This window comes from Hippichthys cyanospilos, chromosome 5 (assembly GCF_059441005.1).
Source record: "Hippichthys cyanospilos isolate Australia breed blue-spotted pipefish chromosome 5, RoL_Hcya_1.0, whole genome shotgun sequence".
Taxonomy (NCBI): Eukaryota; Metazoa; Chordata; class Actinopteri; order Syngnathiformes; family Syngnathidae; genus Hippichthys; species Hippichthys cyanospilos.
In genome coordinates this window covers 8,883,734-8,902,656 of record NC_142373.1, presented here as the reverse complement: position 1 = coordinate 8,902,656, position 18,923 = coordinate 8,883,734, and the positions used below count along the sequence as shown (strand labels likewise).

General features: G+C 41.2%; 2 protein-coding genes across 3 annotated transcripts in view; both read right to left on the bottom strand.

The window, feature by feature from the left end:
• The window catches only part of tanc1b (tetratricopeptide repeat, ankyrin repeat and coiled-coil containing 1b), an 81,070-nt gene extending 65,317 nt beyond the window's left edge, over window positions 1-15,753 (bottom strand). For both annotated transcript variants that reach the window (XM_088416088.1, XM_088416089.1), the window contains exons 1-2: window positions 15,612-15,753; window positions 6,968-7,060 (exon numbers count right to left, since the gene is read on the bottom strand). In XM_088416088.1, coding sequence (XP_088272214.1) covers window positions 6,968-7,028 — 61 coding nt within the window. In that variant the 5' untranslated portion in view covers window positions 7,029-7,060; window positions 15,612-15,753. The remainder of the gene's footprint in view (window positions 1-6,967; window positions 7,061-15,611) is intronic.
• Window positions 15,754-17,008: 1,255 nt separating this feature from the next.
• Window positions 17,009-18,614, bottom strand: LOC148423370 (death-associated protein-like 1 homolog). The gene is made up of 4 exons (XM_088415500.1): window positions 18,463-18,614; window positions 17,804-17,903; window positions 17,463-17,526; window positions 17,009-17,338 (listed from the first exon to the last, which is right to left on the bottom strand). Exons 1-4 carry the CDS (start codon window positions 18,530-18,532, stop codon window positions 17,222-17,224), a joined length of 351 nt encoding a protein of 116 aa, XP_088271626.1. The 5' UTR covers window positions 18,533-18,614; the 3' UTR covers window positions 17,009-17,221.
• Window positions 18,615-18,923: the final 309 nt, after the last annotated feature.

The following is an 18,923-nucleotide window of genomic DNA, read 5'->3' as shown; positions in this document are numbered from 1 at the left end:
GCATTAACATTCAAGTTCTTTTTGAGAAAAAAAATCCTGATGGTATGAAGGAAATAAACGGAAGATCAGACAGAAGGAATGTGTCTCCCAGAGCAGGTCACGGTGTAATTAGAAAAGCTTGTGGCCTGCAGACCCCTCAAGTCAATAAACCGCCATGAAAGGGCACTATCGCCTTTTTTCAAAGTAGACGTTCAAAAACTGATCAAAGTTGTGCCTTCCTTCTCTTTGATGTAGGAAAACATTCGTCATGACTACAGACGGGCAAGTGTTAAGGAGGGGAAGGGATTCTGACTGGTGGGTTCGTGTGTCGTAGATGACATAACCCCTTGCTTCAAATGAGACCCTTGTATTTGTTTGGCTTCTTGTCCTTTGCCATGTTCCCACTAGCAGGTCACAGGGTCACAGGGAATGCAATACGGAGTGTCTTAAGTGCCAAATTTGGCTATTGGAAGAGGAGCTAGTACACAGTAGGCCTGTGTAAAGCATGATGGTTTTTTCCCCAGAAACCACTGGGGGGGTGGCAGATTTGAACATAAGGGAGTGCATATTCAAGATGAAACTTAGTGGTGCTCCCGTTTACCGCAATTGCAGTTTTAGCTCCATGCAACGCCTTCATTAAAAAAAAAAAAAAAAACATTTTGGAGACTACTTTTCCAATTGTGCAGTTGGAGTTGGGCTGAGCATTATAGCTTAAAAACATGAAGTACTTGCCATAGTTTTTGACACCTCTAAAGGGTACTCTTGGTCTAAAGATAAAGGTTGGTGCGATGGAAATGTATACTACGTCTTCTAACATAGTCTGGAGGAGTTAAAAAAATACCAAATGCGCTTCATTTGTCCATCCAAAGTCTCCAAATGAAATGTAGAGGTAATGAATGACAAAACTGATTTTGTTCCAGTTAGCTGAAGTGATGTGTTTACCAACTGTGTAGCTGTGTAACCCTTTAACTAATCCTCTGTGTCCTTTTGTGGTGACAATACATAGCTTTTTTTATTGCTGTGAGGCTGGGTATTATTGATTTCTCCTTTGTATTTAGACATGCTAGCTAGCTGTGTAAATTAGCTGAGCGCATAACAAACATATGACTGGTAGCTCCTTCAGCTATGTAGACGGTTCTCTTTTGGACGTGACCTGAAAAAAGGTAGCAAAAGCCTAATGTTTGTTGTAAGAGACTCAAGACAAATAAAAAACAGCGAGACTGGTCGACCAGGATCGTTGCTTTCCCCAGGAGCCCTCGTTTTGCTTTTCAAAAGGAGAGACAGGGCGTGTCTAATGTGGATACACCTGAGGTTTGTGGGCGTGTACATGTATGTGTGTTTATCTATGAATGTGTGCGGAAGCCAAAGATGTGGTTTGATCCACGCCCTGCTAAATCGTTGCCTGCTGGCTGCGCAGTGCTTTGCTAGCCATGTAGGGTGCTGTGCACTCAATGGTCCTCTTTGTAAAAATCCTTTGCATTCTTTTCTCTGCCATATTAAACCCTACCTTAACAGTCTGGAGATGAAAATCTAGACAAACATGACCGGGAACAAAATCGCAAACACAAGTCCAAGAAACATTTTGCATGTTTTAGAAAAGGAAAAAAAACGGAAGGAGGGAAGTTGACACTAAAGTAAATAAAATTCCATGTTGGGGTATTCATGAGCATTGAATATTGGTTCTTGCACCAAAATATGTAGTTCTCCCCGTCGCATGCGTACTAACCAAGATTGTCAAATTCTGTACTTTGCGTATGACAAACTATGTGTCATCTGTGGCAAAGACAACTTGTGGTTGGCTGGATGCCATGCACTTGTTTGTCTGCTGTGGCGTAAAATAGAGTCATCACTGTGAAACGTTTATGTTATCTCTTAGCGCCTCGGGGTGAACGCTAATGACGGAACATTTAATACTTCAATGGATGCTACTACACAATGCCTAATCCGCTACACCTTCTTCCACCTGTAGAGCAGCACTAGTTTTCAAACAAAATAAAGTTCCAGCCACAATGAAGATCACTGAGGGAGTTTTCAGAAATTCCTTGTAGAAACCACAGGACAAGTAGGGAGTGTGTCTCAAAATGGCTGTGGTAGATACGGCTTGAAGAGAGGCTACCACCCAGCTGTTCGCGGAGAAAGACCAGGCCTAAGAGGGCAGTCCGACACTGGAACCAGTGGGTGGACTTTGTTTGGAGCTGTGTTTCTTTTTCAAGTCACACAATGTCTATACAGGAGCCGTAGCATTAGCGAAACCTATACAGAGCTTAGGCCAATGTTTAAAACGGTGCAGAAAAAGCAGGGAGGTCTGAAACTGCTCATATAGCCTGAGAGCTATTTGGTAAATCTGTTATTTTTAACACACAAAACAACCACAAACTCTTTCACAAGAGATGCTATCTACCACTTAGGAAGGCAATTTCACTTTGATTTTTTGCTTGGCTGTGTGTAAGATTGAGCATCAGTTTGGAAAAACTAATAAGGTGAATTGACAATTCATGAAGTGCTGAATTAACAGATATTTTTGATAGGTTTGGATCACTTTTTAATTGAAAATAGCACAACGAACAAAGTTTCCGCTTCTCAGCAGTGTTCCGTGAATGTAGGCTTAATATCCATCCATCCATTATCCATGGACGCTTATCCCCACACATGTCGCAAGCTTGCTGTTGCCTATCCCAGCTGACTTTGGGCAGTGGACACCCTGAGCTGGTTGCCAGCCCTTCGCAGGGCACAGAAGTACAACCATTCACGCACCCAAGCGCACCTAAGGACGACTTAGTGTGGCCAATACACCTTCCATGCATGTTTTTGGTGTGTGGGAGGAGGCCGGAGGGCAAGGGGAGGGGGAGCCCAAGCGGGGACGGGGAGAGCATGCAAACTCCACACAGGAAAGCCGGAGCCCGGTGGATTCGAACTTGCGTCTTTTAACTGTGAGGCTTCCACTGAGCCACCATAGGCTTAATCTGGTTTTGTGAAATCAAACACATTTGCCTTTATCCAAAATGATTATCCCTTAATTTGGTAATCGATTAGTTGACAAGTCATCGTTAATAAAAATGTTTGAAGACGATTGCTGAGTAAGTGCAAAGATAGAGAATGTAGCATTAAATATTTAATTAGGTATTTTATTTATAAGAAACACCATTACCACACTATGAGTAACTGGGATTTCTAATGTTTTCAAAAGTGGTGAGTGCCTCAGAGACTAAACTTCCAAATTAAAGTCCTGCTTAGTAACCAAATTAGCGGAGTCAGAGCCTTTACAACAAGTCACTGTTTCATGTCAAAACACCCAAGAAACTCACAGAAGTGTTGAGACAGCACAAGTACCAGTCACAGCTGAGGTAACACATTGCCCTGCTTAATGGGCCCCCTCACTTGCTCTCTCACACACACATACACAAACGCACACACACACTCTCGCACACACATACTGTACATGCTCATTTCAAGGGGACTTGTGCTTGGCTTATCCGCATTATAAATATTCCCTTCATCTTTCACCTTCTTTCGGAAATCGAGATGAGGTTGTTCCAAATCAGCCACTGGCCCATTAAAAATGACATTACAAGACATAAAAAGTCAGTAAAAGCAGCAAGCTAATTTCACATTCTTGTCTCGCTCTGCTTATCCTCGGTTGGCCCTCATTAAATTTTTGCTTAAGTAGAAAAGTCACCCCCTGCCGTCCTAGACCACGCGGATGATGAAAGCGGGGCGGCCCGGCTGCAATTTGTGCCGCGTTTGAGAATGGAAAAGCCACCCGAGTAGAGAGATTTCTGGTGCCCCAAGAAACTGTCATCTGAAAGGACATTTTAATTGTCTCTTACAGCTATTGACTAATGTGATTATGTCACTTTATATGTGCAAAGCAGTTGAAAGTGTGCCGGTGGTAATCTGAAACCACAGCAGGGGAGAAGGGCTGAAACGTCCCTTCCTCGGTACTGCAACCAGTTGCGCGTATAGAATGGCTTCTGTCTCAAGCCTACCAGACAAACCTTTTATGTGTAACATTTTTCTGCATTTGATGTTTTTTGGGAAAGTAGTTCCACATCACCAAGAAAGAGAAATCAACTTGTTCATCAATGTGGTAAGTACAGTTCCACTCCAAACCTGTAAGCGGTGGTAGCGTTCTTAACAAAGTGACGGCTAACGCTACCAAAAAGTTAAGATGAACACCGCTTCTCACGAAATCTGAAAAACAAAAAAAATCCGAACAGGGCTTTCCATGGTCTGAGCCACACTCCCCCTCACATGGCACTTCTCCACTGCACAGAACCGGTGGCTCAGCTCTACTCTGCTCTAGTCACCTCAATCATGTTTTTGTTTATTTGTTTCCTTGACTACCTATTTGATGGAACAGCCAGCAGTGATCACCAATACAAGAGCAACAATAGGGGTTTGACTGGGGCACACATTTGTCCCTGGCTGACCACACATACATTTTTTCAATTATGTACTTCTTGGGAAATGATTGTTTACCTTTTATTAGAACTGAAGATCAATTTCAAATAGCGGCCACCAGCTTCCCTAACTACCAATAGTTGGCACTAGTCTGAAAAAAAAAACCCATATCACTCTATCTCTACTGTAGAAGCCTTATTATAATCTCAAGTACCCCCTGAAGTGCTTTCACGCACTCGCAGGTTTACTCATATTTGAGAATTGCTGTAACAGACAGTGAAAATAAATGCAAATTGGAAGGTGACAATAAGTTTATTCTTTAGTCATAATAGTAAACTAATAACATTCCATCTTTTCCATCTCTACATACTGTATTCTTGCAGACAAATCTCTTTTGGGGCATGTTTCCATCAAAGGCAAAAGGACCCGGCACACCAGCATACCACTTCCACCATGGCGCATTATAAAAAAAGTACTTCTATGGGGATCTAAAGGCCAAGGAGAGATGGGAGGAGAGGAGGAGAGACGAAATTAGCTAGCTGTGTTTTTGTGGTATTGGCAATCCCAAAGGAAAGCTAATGACTGCAGCGGTATCTGGCATGGGAACCAGGTTTCCTTGACTGCTTTTAAGTTGTCTCCAGTCAGTAGTCACTTCGTCAGGGGCCACATATATTGATGTATCACTGTTATTTTTCTTCTTCGGGGAGCGTTTCCTTCTAACCTTAATAGGCAAATAAAATGTGTGCAAGCTGAGAGGACATATTTGATCAGGACAACCTTCAGTATGGGGGGGGGGGGGGGGGGGGGGGGGGGGGGGGGGGTATTTTGCGTATTGTTTTTAAGCCAGGTACTTGAAACACTAGAGGACTTGTTTCAGCCCTAAATCAGATTCTTCAAAATGTACTCCCGGGGTACACGCATACCGATAACATTTTATCGGCAGCTTTGGAAATCGTTATTTTCTAGATTATATGATGTGGAAGATGCTCTTTGACCTGGAATGAGTTTTGGTTCACAGCTGCGCATAATCACGTTATTATCTTGAATTTCTTGACCTTATAATGTATTTGAAACCATTGGAAGTTTGGATGTTTCCAAACTTGTGACTAGTACAGTACTTTGGTGGGTTTTTTATCATTGAAATTAGACCGAAAATGGCTTTCCCCGAAGACATTAAAAATAAATTAGTCTGACCTACTGTCGAGATATGATGTTACACTTTGATTGTAAAAACGAATCAAAGTAATTTGAGTGTCATATTTCAAAGATAACTTGCAATAAACTCACGCTTCCTGCACGCTATAACAGTACAGATTAACTAGCTGTTTTACAGTGACCTGCATGACTGCCTCTTAAAAAACAAAAAAGAATGCCCTCAGACTAAGAATAGCAAGTGTCCCGATTGGTGCCCTGGTGCAGGGCCGCCAGAGGGGCAGAGCGTCTATGAGGTGACCTCTCATCTGTCTCGAGAGCCCAAACAAGCAAGAGGAGCCGCCCCGTTTTATTGTCCCAGCATGAGTAAGGGAGACAGGGTCGGCGGGGCATGACGGATAGTCCCCAACTGGAAGAATGAGGACGCGATAAATGAGCTGTAAAACTCTGCTGCTCTCGCTCACTCTTTGAGTGTCGCCACATGTGACAATTAGATATGTCATGCGACGATAAATCAAGACTGGTGTTAACTGTTGAGGAGTAAAACAACAGACTCACAGGAGCAGGGGGAACCGAGGCGGTAAAAGTCGGCCTCCGTTCTGATGCAAGCTTAGGCAGGCAAAATGCAATCCGAGCAGAAATGGTCACTAGTTGAACATGAGCACAGGACGAGCCAACGATTGTTCGCTCCCGGTGACTCATTTCGATTCCTCCTGTCATGTATCCAAGGAAAGTAAACAGCTGCTATGACACATGCTGTTTGCTTAGTCGCAGTTTAATAAATAAAAACAGTCATAAAAATACTAAAAACCCTTTCAACGCATGAGCTGAAATGACAGTAAAAGACGAGTCAGGAGGAAAAAAATTAAGAGATAGTTTGCTCTTTATGCTGTTTCTTCTCGGTAGGAATATAGCCCTGCTGTTCCGCCTCACCGTTCAACATAAAACAAAGTGAATTGATGAACCGATTAAACTGTCACAGGCTGCTTCCATTCCAATTCATAATGCAGTTAAGAGGCCGGGTGTGCCTGAGAAGAGCTAATGAGGCAAAAAAACAAAATCTTTTGATTTTGAAAGATTTTGCTCAACTTTTTGTGAAGTCTAATTAACCCGCTGATTGCTTCACTTAGTTCATCTTCATAGGGTTGTAAAATGGGCAGGTTTGAATTTAAACCAGGTAGTCGGAAGACACAGGTGTGGATTTTCATTCCGAAAAAATCCCACCCCTCCCACATTAGAAAAAAAAAGTCACATCTCATCCTGCCCAACTGAAAACAACTCCCATGCCATCCTGCTCCTTCAGCCTCTACCAGGTAAACCTAAAATTATAATCACTCCTAGATTAGAGCCCGATTCCCAAAGAAATGCATCATGAGGCTTGCGTGCCATCTTCAGTGATATGCTTTCGTCTTTTATGTATTAATCTTGCACGTACCAGAATCCTTCTTGCTGGCTTTACCTCCGTCTCTGTTCTTTTTCAGCACTGCCTTGAACATGGCAACACTCCTGGAAATGTCACCGTGGAGACCTGGAAGAAAAGGAAAGGACAAGATGAAGATTAAAAAATATACTTGTTGTAAAGCAGGTTGAGATGAATTCACTGCCACCATACATCACCTGTATCTCAAATTAGATTTTTTTTTTTTTAAACAGCAGATATAACGTACCATATTTAAACACGGGGCCGTTTTAACCAAAATAGTACTAGGTTGCTACTGGATACGGTTTAGCTGGCACCAGCCTGGTAATTTTCCCACAGCATTCCTAATTCTGCAGGTCACCAGTGCAAGAGTCCATGGAAAGAATGCTTCAACACGTATACAGAAAAAGAGCGTGTGGTGTTATCTCGCCGAAGAGGAAAACACTGAAATGCCCCGAATTCCACGTGTAATTGACGCTGTGTGACTAAACTTGGCCGTTTGAGATTGCGTTCACCGCTTGTTCGCCGAGCGAGCCAGTCATATAACGAGAAGTCAAGGTCCAGTCCGTATGTGCTTGTTTACCTAAGCGTGAGGAATACTGTAGTCCAATGGAATCAGACAACAGTAAATAAATGCAAGCTAAACAGCAACTGAAACAGTAGTTAGTATCTGCGGTTCTTAAGCAAGCGAGTGTGCTGTGTTGCATTAATAGAAGCCAAGGAGAAATGACTGTTTCTGTCCAAATAAGGAATTGCTTTTAAAAGACGAAACACAAAAAGTCCACAAATTCTCAACCGGCTTACGGTTGCTGTGGGAGAGCCTCTCAATCCAATTCTTTCTGTCCTTGATGATGTCAGCTGAAACTCGGCTCTGACTGGCGTTTGGGGACATGGAGGGCTTTCACAGCTCTGCCTCGTTGGCTAAAGCAAGCCAAGTTCATTTGAAGTCAAGATTTTTAGAGGACTTGCAAAAACAAAACTGCTTTCATTTTTAAGTGTGCTTCCTGTGACTAACAGCAGCATTAATGCCATTCAGATCATCAAGAGACACTTCATTAAAGTGGTATTAGCCTATCCCTAGGGAACACAAAAACAAAACACACCCAATCATCAAGTCTGGTTTGTTTGGCTTTTGCTTTTTTTAAAGCTTTTGTGCATCAGACCGCTATTAAATATTTTTTTGAATCAAGTATTCTACTGATTATCCAGTTATTTGATGAATTAGAGGAAATTTGACTTTTTTATCGCTACATTTAGCTTCATTTAGTTGCTTGTTAGCAGCAATCGAGTGCTCCACATAGGCTGGAGTGATAAACCGTCAATATCTCTGCACACTTTGATGGTGACAGCCTGGGAGAGTTGCTGTTCCTCTCTTTTGAACAAACCATGCTGACTCAAATATGCTGTTTCAGAGATTTGTCTAAAACCAAATAGTTCATGGTAGGAAAGGAGTTTGCTGCGAAAAAACAGAAACACTTGATAGCCACAGCCCTAAAACTGTTGAAACGAGATACGAGTACACCGCGCAGCTCCTTAGAAAGAATAAGTGGAAAGAACTGGCAAACTGCAGCTCACTGGAAGCGTTTTCTTAAAGAGTGTAGAAATAGGAAACCAGGGGTGGCTAAGCGGCGCCTCAGGCTATCAGCATGCATGTGATATCAGGTCACCGCTGTCTCGATGGAGTTCAAATCCCCCTCGATTGTCAAAAAGAAAAGAACGCCACCTGCACAATGCTGGCACGACATGTGGTTAATGGGGGCGCCTCGCTTTTACGACAGTTATCAGAGCTCACCGCTATATATACAGACAGCGGTTTGTCCCAGGTGCCTTTGGCGGGGAAGCCGTTCCTGTACAAACCTGCTTTGTCCCGTTAAGCAGAAGACAGCGGCGAATGAGCCAAACTTAGACATAACCGCAGCTAGCTCAAATGTTTTCTCCCTGTGCGCTCACATCGTTGGTCTTAATCAGCAACTACGTAGGAGTAATTACACTCGGGTTTGGCGCTGTCGTCATTGTGTCGTCGCCGTGGTGTTTAACAACTCCAGAACAGCTGTCTACAGCGGAGACGTTCCGATAGGAGGCGATGAATACAAACAAGAAAAATACAATTCAGCATTACAACTAATGCAGTTTTTGTGATTAGAGTTCTCACTTTGTGAGGATAAACGGTACAAAGAATGGTTCGAAGAATGAATGTTTGGTCTCCACGGGTCTCCAAAGCAGTTTTATTGCCTCATTAGTGAGCCTGTCACCACATATTACGCACAGGCGGTTTGGTGCATGTGAGTCAACTGCAATAAACCTGTGACTGATATAGTTTTTTTTGTTTTTTTTTTAAATACAGCTTTCTTTTTCCTGATGTTGTTGACATTACTCAAATCTAATCTTAATAAAGAGAAACAATTACATAATTCAAAACTGTAAAAACAGAACTATTCATTCCAAAATTGAACCTGACTCAAAAGTTATATATTTTTTTTGTAGTGTACTTAGTAGGGCTGGGAAGTAAATTGAATCGAAAATGAGATAAATCGGAAAATCGAGGTTTGCACAAGTGGCAGAATGTTGGATAGGTGGTTCACAAGACCTGTTTAAAATAGTTACTAACTGTTAACTAACTACTTAATTGTGACATTTAAGCAAGTTATGCCCAAGCTATGTAAGTTACGTTTTTGTTCAACTGATTTGAATCGGTAAATATTTTTGTTGTTTGATCAAATATCAATGAAAACAGAATCATCTACAATAACAGGAAAAAAATAATCAAGATTTCATATTGCCCAGCCGTACTGTAGTAAGGCGTGAACCAAAATCAACATGGAGTTCCCAATTATACCAAGAAGTGATTTAGAAGTGCCCCAAATTGAACAGGAAGTGAACTAGAAGTGTTACAAATTTAAGAAGGAATGAATCTGAATTTTTGCCAAATTTATTCAATTGTTTCTCCTCCAATTTCTACATTTTTGACCAATTAAAACCATGCAAACTTTAAATTGTTCTATTTATCCATACCACACTTTTTGTTTTAAAAAAATCTTGTTTTTCTTTTCTTTAAGCCCAAATGCCACTGAGTGGCAAACATTGACAAGCGTTGGCAAAAATGGAGGCACTTTTGGGTCACCAAACATTCGGCAAAAATTGTAATGTTTGTTTTTTGTTTCTGTTGTTTTGTTTTTTAATCTTGCTTCTCGAATGCTGGTGACCTTGAATGTATCCCGTATAAAACTTTGCCCCCCCCCCCAAAAAAAAAAAAAACAGATCTTGTGCTGTGCAGGGACTTACTCATCCCACGTATCTCTAGTAAATGCATGCATGACTGTTGCCAATCTATTATTCACAGTCCTTCATTGGTGTGACCAAACTGCATCGAAAACTCAGGTTCTGCAGTAAATCCTTGAAGCTACTTCCAAACTAAATAAAAGCTACAACAAAAATTCCGCTTCTAAAATTAATAATAGCGCTTTTATCTTTAATTACAGGTTCTGCGCTGAAAGCTTGCTGGCACAGGGAGACTGCTAGACCGTCACGCAAAGGGCCACGTTGAGGTCAGCAACGGACGGGATCAGACGCTCGCGCCGTCGGTACGCCGACCGCTCCGAGCAAAGCCTGCGGGAAGCGCGCTCATTCTTTGATGATTTCTTCACAGAGCGCGGGAAAAAGGTCGGCCTTGGCTTGTGAGCTGCGGCAGGGCGTAAACAATGGCCCGTTAGCTAACACGGGCATGGATGAAGGAAGGGGAGGGAACAGGTATGAAGGACAGCTTCGTTTTCATGTCGGCTATTGTGAGCAAATGTTACTATTCACGCCGGCGTGAGAGGAAGTGGAAGAACAAAGGGCAGACATTTTTACGTTGCGGGCTTGCCGGTCGGGCTCAAGTGCATCCTTCCCGACTCCGCCTTTCTACTTCCTCCAAATACCTCAGCTCTCTAATGACAGAAGAATGTTTTGCTTGATACTAAGGCTGAACGACTTTGACAAGAGTTCCATGTTTTGTTTTTTGTTTTGTTTTTTAGCAAACATAATTGAGTCAATTACAGACAACAATACACACTAATATCTACCAATAGCAGGTTTTGATAACAGGCCAAGACAGGTCTTATGTTTTGCGAATCGGGAACTTGTGGTATTATAGACTAGTTGACTCTATAATACGGCAATTTGAATCGACATCGGAGTCAGATATCGATTTTTGGTTTACGTTGTTTTGTCATTGGGGCAAATTAAATCTTACCGATCAAAAATATGAGAGGAATTGATACATCGGATTTCTATCATCTGAAAAACGTGGTAAAGAACATTCAAGAGATGCGATGATTATGCAACTGCAATCTAGCGATCGGCAAGTATCTATGCCTAGTATCGGTAATGGGCCGATTTTAAGAAAAAAAAATATTGGAGTAGGCCATTGTTTAAAATGATCTGCCATTGTTTTTCAGCAAAGATTTAATGCATCAAAAGTGTTTGTGGTATTGACAGTGAAAAAGGCCAAATCGATCGAACTAACCATTCATTCTAAAGTCACCACATTTTTGGTGTGTGGAAAGTTTGCACCGTATTGCAGTTGTAATGGTAATAAGCTGATTACTGGTACACAGGACAACACATTAACCAATGAGGCAATACGTCGGTGTCATGTGGGCTACGTCGTTAGATACAAGCATTACAATCTTTGGCAAACCCCCACAGTGACACATTCCGCCAAAAATGGCAAGTGTCTGCAACAACATACGCTTCAAACAATGGCATGCCACACATAAAGAAAAGAGTTTTTGCCAGAATTCCAAAGCTGTTAAGACATTCATTTAGTGAGTTGGAAAAATTGGTCCAAAATGAAAATGAATTTCCCTTCAGAAAACTAGCAGTAGATTTACATTTTGCTTCTTGGTATTTTCTTCCATCTGTAAAACACAAGCGATTGTATTCTACTGCTTGTTCCAGTTGTAGTGAGATTCGGTTCTGCAGGTGCAAAGTTGAAGCCGTCGGCAAAATCAGGTGCTTTATGACTGCGGCTACAAGTTTGATCCAGTCATTAGAAAAGCATGGGAAAGCCAATCGCTCTTCCTGTCCTCGACGGTTTGCGACATGATTGATGCGTCAGTTCATGCTCGTCAGCGACGGCAGCGTGTGAAAAGCAATTTAGTTCAGTCCCATGACGGTTTACCCTCTAAAGTGTCAAGGCATGTTTTACAGGCTTCCCAGTACTTAAGAGTTACATCTTAGGCTCCTTAAACTGACTAAACCTTAAATTAAAAGACAGAGAAGACATTGTACATGTTTTTCCACGTCTAAATCATATTTCCAGCGGCACGTAGATGAAATCCAACCTAAGACAGTCATGGGCAATGGGTACATGAAGTCGACTTAACATATCTTCGCGTAATGTATATTTATGGCTAATGTAAGGTGGAAAGGCAGTTTTTCCCATGTCAAATTCCTCAAAACTCATCTTGCAACAACTGCACCACTTTAGCATCACAACCCTTCAGAGATGGTCAAGCTCAAGGGAATCTCACTTATTAAGTGCTGCTATCCCCAGTAATTGTCTTGCTACTCCTCTATTAACAACCCACCGAGCTATTTATGTGCTAATGAACACCGGGAGTCCAAATATATAAAACAGTAATGGCAAACTGCTTTCTGGACTCAGCTCAACGTTTGCCTCCTGGGAAGCCTCGTATTTGATGAAGAGTGAAATATTAACACGTTGCCATTGGAAGTTACAGAAAGTTTCTCTGGAGGGTAACGAGAGAGAAAAAACATCTTCACATGCTTGGTAATGCCAAACACACACACACACACAAAAACCCCCATCAAAACAGCATACTATAGCGTAAAATTGTCTTTTGAATGGAATAATTGACGGCCATTTTTGGACCCTCTTATCCCCTAATACTCAGAAATAAATTAATAATAATAAAATTATACATCTATGATTACATGGGATTGAATGTCTGGACTCTGAAATGACGTCAAATTACAATTTAGGGATTAAACGAATTCAGCAGAATGCCGTCTTTCACCAACGGGGGGCTCATAGAAACATCAAATTATACAAACGATTCTGAGGTTGACTTCCCCTTTAAAGTTTCCAGCTAACTATAATGCTTGTTCCATCACCTTCTAACATATTCAAATACTGAACGTCAGAACTGGAAGGCAGACATGCTAACCACTAGCCCACCACACCACCCTCATAATGACTTATCTTCTGCATTCACTTGCCTATAAATAAGAACGGAAAAACTCACTGGGAAGCTTTGAGGAGTGGTTGAAAAAGTGTGAAACTGAGTGCAAGCGTCCCAACGTCTGACTACAGCCTCACATTCTTGAGTATTGTTCTACGGCTGCTTTTTTATTTCCTCCCGCCGCAAATATGCGCATACTCAGGCTATGCAATTTCACACTGTGCTGCTCCATTCCTCCGTGCAGTGTTTGCATCTACCACGTCACACACTCATGCTGATCTCAGACAGAACGTCATTCTACGTCTTGTGAGTCTATGGTCATAAGGGCATACCGAAACGAAGCAATGTGGGTATGATAGCTAGGTGAGCAGAGCTCTTTGTAGTAGAATAACCTGGGTTTTTTTCTTTAAATTGAAACAAATGACGTTCATTAGCGATGCGAATTGTCATTAGTGATGCAATTTTCCGGCACGCAAGCCAGAAACAAACAGATTATACTACATGATCTTTTTTATTGAGTTGCTGAATAAATTACGCTTGGCAATACCACTGCAAATGTAGTCCCAGGGTTGAATAAAATAGACACGAATGGCATAGAACTTTGCTTTTTTTTTTAATCCAAAAATGCTTTGCATTGGTCCGGGAGTAATTTGCATAATTGAAAAAAGGGTGAGGAACACTGCACTCTACAAGATGGTGGAACAATGAGAATTAATGTAAAGAAAAAGTCTCTCCCTTGTCTCTCCCTTGGAATGGCTGTAACGTAAATATGTTTGTGACTGTAAATAAACCGACAGGGTAGACCCTGGACTGGTCGACAGCCAAGTCATACAGGAAACTGTCAGGACACCTAAAATAAGTAACAGCTAAAACACTATGGTGTATTCCACCAGGCATCCTCCAATTGTTTATGATACTGTAAACTACTTAATGTGCCATTGAGGTGGCTAAATGAATCACGTTTTAATAACACACTCAGCGAGACAGCATTATAACATGAATGATAGCAGGGATGTGTCTCTTCTCTCTTTCACTGGCTCTTTACGTATTCTGTTTTCCAAGAAGCATATTTGGAAAAAGTCATACCGTTGCACTGTACAACAAACCAGGCTTTCCTGTGGGAACCTTTTTGCCCGTCCTCTTCAGCATCATGAAGAGCTCAGTATGTGCTGTCAATCAGGTCACTCGCCCCAATAAGGTCCCTTCCTCAGTCATAACAATGCCGCCCTGGTGCCAGCTTCAGTTATGAGCCAACTGGCCCAGGGAACCATGGGAACCAGGCTAGGTTCTAACTGAAAGGCAGTCAGTCTCTCCTGGTGCTTCTCCCCATTTGCACGTCTTTGTGGGAAGTGAAGCAGCATCAGGCAGGCATTACAGCGCACTAGAATGATTCTTTAATCAGCGTAAAATTGCCTCGAAATGGTGCTGGTAGAAACCTAATACAGTACTGGGTATCTCATGCCAACTGGGAGCCAGCCTGACGCTCGGTGGAAATTCAACACTGTTTATAATAGTTAAGTTCAATATGTGGATTTGATTGTGGCTTCTAACCACTGGGTGGATATTAAACATTCAAATACAGCAAAAAATTGGGAGTGCCATTTTTAAAGATATATGAGTGTATTAGTGAGTAATGACTGCATTTAGTGAACTACTTTCGACTGGTCTGACTTCAGAGGGAGGCAAAAATACAACAAAACACCGTCTTGAAGATGCCGAAGAAAAAGTTACGTCATAGATTACCATCCGCGAGAGAATGAAGCCGCAATAACCGAAGCGCGATGTAGCGAGGAAAACTGTATTACATCATTACTGCAGGCTACTTTCAATTCTGAACGTCCATCTCTACATTACCTCGTAATTTTACTTTTAATTTACGGTTATTATATTTCATCATTTTAACAGGCAAACGTAAGTTTGAAAACGTGCAATATGTTATAAACATTAGTAAAACACGAGTAGTTTTAAATGAGGTGTTTCATTACCTGGCGTTAGTATCGTGTTAAGTGATGCAGTAAATTAGAGATACGTGTGTCGTTTACTAGCATCGCGCACACACGAACACAAACTCTTTGGTAAAACAGAAATAAACAAATATATATATAAAAAAAAGCCGATGTGTGAAACTAATTTAGCATGCTAATGTTAGCTTCACGTTTAACCTGCGTGTTGCGTTCACGGAGATGCCACCTGACAGAAAAGTTTAAATCAACAAAGGTTCGACAAGTAAGCGGGCGTAAAGTCAAATTGTGAAAGAGAATTTTATTTTCAAAAGACTGTTTAAAAAGAACCCTGTTAAGTTTCACATTTGGTTAGAAAGAAAAAAAAGGTACTTTACACGTAAAGCCACTCGGGTCCTGTCAGTTCCCGGTGGATGTGACGGCAGCTCCACCGGGCATGTCCCAACATTCCTCCCTCGCTACTTTAAAACATTTATGTCGCAACATTACAACACAAATAAATCAATATCTTACCTTATAAACGTCACTGGGGTAGATTCCCTCTTTCAAAAAAGACCAAAAGAAACGTTCCTCAGCACACGAGCATAACTCCACACACAAAAACTGTGCTCCCACTTGATCCAGCACCAAAGGTAGACTGCCGAGGCTGGACTCCTCCTCCTTCCCGGCATGAGGTCATCTGCGCGGGGAGGCTCGTCTTCGAAGGGTCATCCGACTGCCCCGGATCATTCTCCACCCTCCTCCCCTTACTTGCATCTTGAACGCCACACGACAGAAGTTTAATGCTGCACTGATGCATTTACGACGTTGTCACCAGTTTACGACTACCACACAGCTGACTTTTTTTCATTTACTTGCTTTTAATTAAAAAGGATAAAATTGTTCGCTTGCTGTGACTAGACTACTTTTGAATATATTCGTGTTAGGTAACGGAAATGCGTCGTAAACTGAGCACAAGAACAAGTGTTTCAAAAGGGAGACAAAGCATTAGTCTTTAGCGACATCTTGAGGTAAAACTGTTTAGTGCTACTTTCAGAACCTCAAACCATAGTTTCCGTTTTACATCCCTTTTACGTGAAAAAAATGTAATCAGGCATCCATTTGTTAAACGTTGTTCGGCTTGCATGAAGCATCCAGAAGCTCTCCCACATGGCAAAGAATGTGTCATCATTTAAATAGGCCATTCGAGAATTGAAGGACGCTTTAGGTTCTGCCCACCAAACTTTAAATACTGTATTCTGCATGCACAACATTAAAACAAGAAGTTTCAGAGTAAATATATTTGTCTTCAGACTTAATCTTAAAAAAACAAAAACAGGTGAAATAATTTGTTTGTATTATTTGTTTCATTGTGTACTTGTGGGAACATGTTTTGATAAATTTATTTCAAATGATTGTTCTTCAAAGGACTTGTAGCCATGCACGCACCCTGTCATCGTAACACCGTAACCAACCAGCGTGGTGGAAGAAAATCAGAGCGAATAAAGATACACTGGAATTGTGGTCATCTGTTTTGCAAAGTTAAAAAAAGTAAGAGCACACTGAAAATAACGATTGCACTCGTACGAAACTATGATTTCTCTTCTAAACGTTTATAGATTATTGATCATGTTTTTAATATGCACGTCGGAGCAGTTCTGCAAATTTCGATGTAATACCTGTATACAACAATAACAGAGGCTTTTTTTCTGTTCATTGGAAAATATACTCATTGGCGAATATGTCGAAGAAAATCATGTTTCTTATGAATTTTGTAACCCAGATCTTACTCTGTAAACGTCCTCCAATTCTAGAGTGACCCATTGTGAATATGTTACAATTGGAATTATCAACGGTAAACTGTGAATTCGTATACCGGTACTTGTAATATGTCACCACCTAGTGTTCATTTTGAGTTATTGCAAAAACAATCCCAGAAAAGTTTTTATTATTCAGCCAAGCAGTGCAAAGACGTTGAAGCTGAGAAAAAAAATTAACATACAAAGATATATTAAGCATTAGCAGACATTAAACAAAAAGGTGAGTACAAGCAAGATCTATTAGTATTTGAATACTTTTTTTTCCACCATGAAAAGTGTAAACATTTGACATTGCCTAACTACAAGCTGTCAATTTGACATCCTTCAGAACTTCCTGGGCTGCTGGATGCAGAAGGTCCGAGGAGAGTGAGGCTTCTCCACAGCGGGTTTCAATCTGCTGTGCCTCACGCTCACAGGAGTCTCGGGAAAATCGTGGCTCAACTGACAAGATGAAAAATTAAAAATAGGGCATGAACCATTTAAATCAATGGGCAATTAGGAGCCTTTAGTAAATCAAACATTTACATTTAAATTGTCATCCACTGGTATCGCAATAAGCATTTACCTTGTCAAGAGTTCCTGCCAGAAGAAGACCCACTTGTTGCATCCTGTTTGCATTGGAGACGAGCCTGAGGCAACGAAAAACACTCTCACTGAGCACAATGTGGTGCACCAATTCACCCTCGAAACTGCCATTCGATGTCATAAAAAATGTCACCTGGTCTGACACAATTGGACAATGTGACAATCACAACAGTACATTAATACTAGGGAAGTTTGATGTATTTCTTCTGGTTCAAATGGAGTTTAAATGAAGATACAGATTGCTGGTACTCTGGGATACTCTTCTAACCCCAAATGGTTAACATTCTTTTTAATCCATTAATTGAGTAGAGGCATAGCTACCTGGCTTTGTCAGGCCTCTTGGTTTCCTTCTCTGGGGTCACATGATTGTTGCTGGCCTCTTCCAAGCCTTTCTTGGCAACCCGCTTGCCTCCAGCCTTCACTGGTGCCAATAAAACATAACGCCATTAAAAAAAAAAAAGTGTCGTAGAGCATCCCAACTAAAAGAAACAACCCAAAGCACGATTTGTGTCGAATGACTTTTCTGCAACCCGGAAGTATCCTGGCACCTGTTGTTTACAAACATTATGTTTTCGTATTGTACTGTGTTTTTTTTTTTCAGCGGTGACGTCATATTCGCGGTTACTTGCCCTGGCACACTTCCTAAAACTTAAAAATAAGCCACCCCACGCAAAAACGCCCCCAATAACACACGAATTCCATTACTGGGCTATTGCTTTGTATCAAGCATGAAAACATACAAATGTAATTAAACTTAGCGCGAAGCAAAAATGACAGCATTGAAAAATGCTTTAAACATTTGGGCAATCTTGAAAGTAGAGCTAAGAGTCTGGCGGTTTATACTAAATACTATGATCAAATAAACACGAAAACAACGCGCAAAGTAAGTTCATTGAAGCTTACAAGTTTAGTGCGTCGAACTTGGTTGCTGCACGACCCAAATTGACCAAATTCGGAAAAGTAAAAAAATAAACACTAACCAGCGGGAGGATGTCCAGCTTTAAGCAGGCGACCGTCTTTTGCGCCACTTTTGATGCCTTGTTGTACCATCTTTTTATGTTGTTTTGCTGAGAAAACAAAAAAATGAAATCCCTCCTCTTCACTCAGTTCACTTTTTATACGCGAAACTGGAGATGGCGTCACTACTAAAACCACGCCCCATGCTGGCTGCTATCCTTTAGCGTGATGTCAACTCGTTCGTTCAACGACTCACGTCTTGTGTGTTTAATTGAATAATTGCGCGAGTCATAAGCTGCATATGTATGCGAACGCTTTTGTTTTACCACTAAAATATATTCGCGTATTTTTCAATTTGAAAAAGACCACCATTCTTCAGTTTTCCTTGATAATTTATGGGATAATATAAACGTGCAAAAAATAGTAGTGAATTTCCACAGAATGATCATAAATATACTTAAATGAACAAAAAATAAACGTCAAC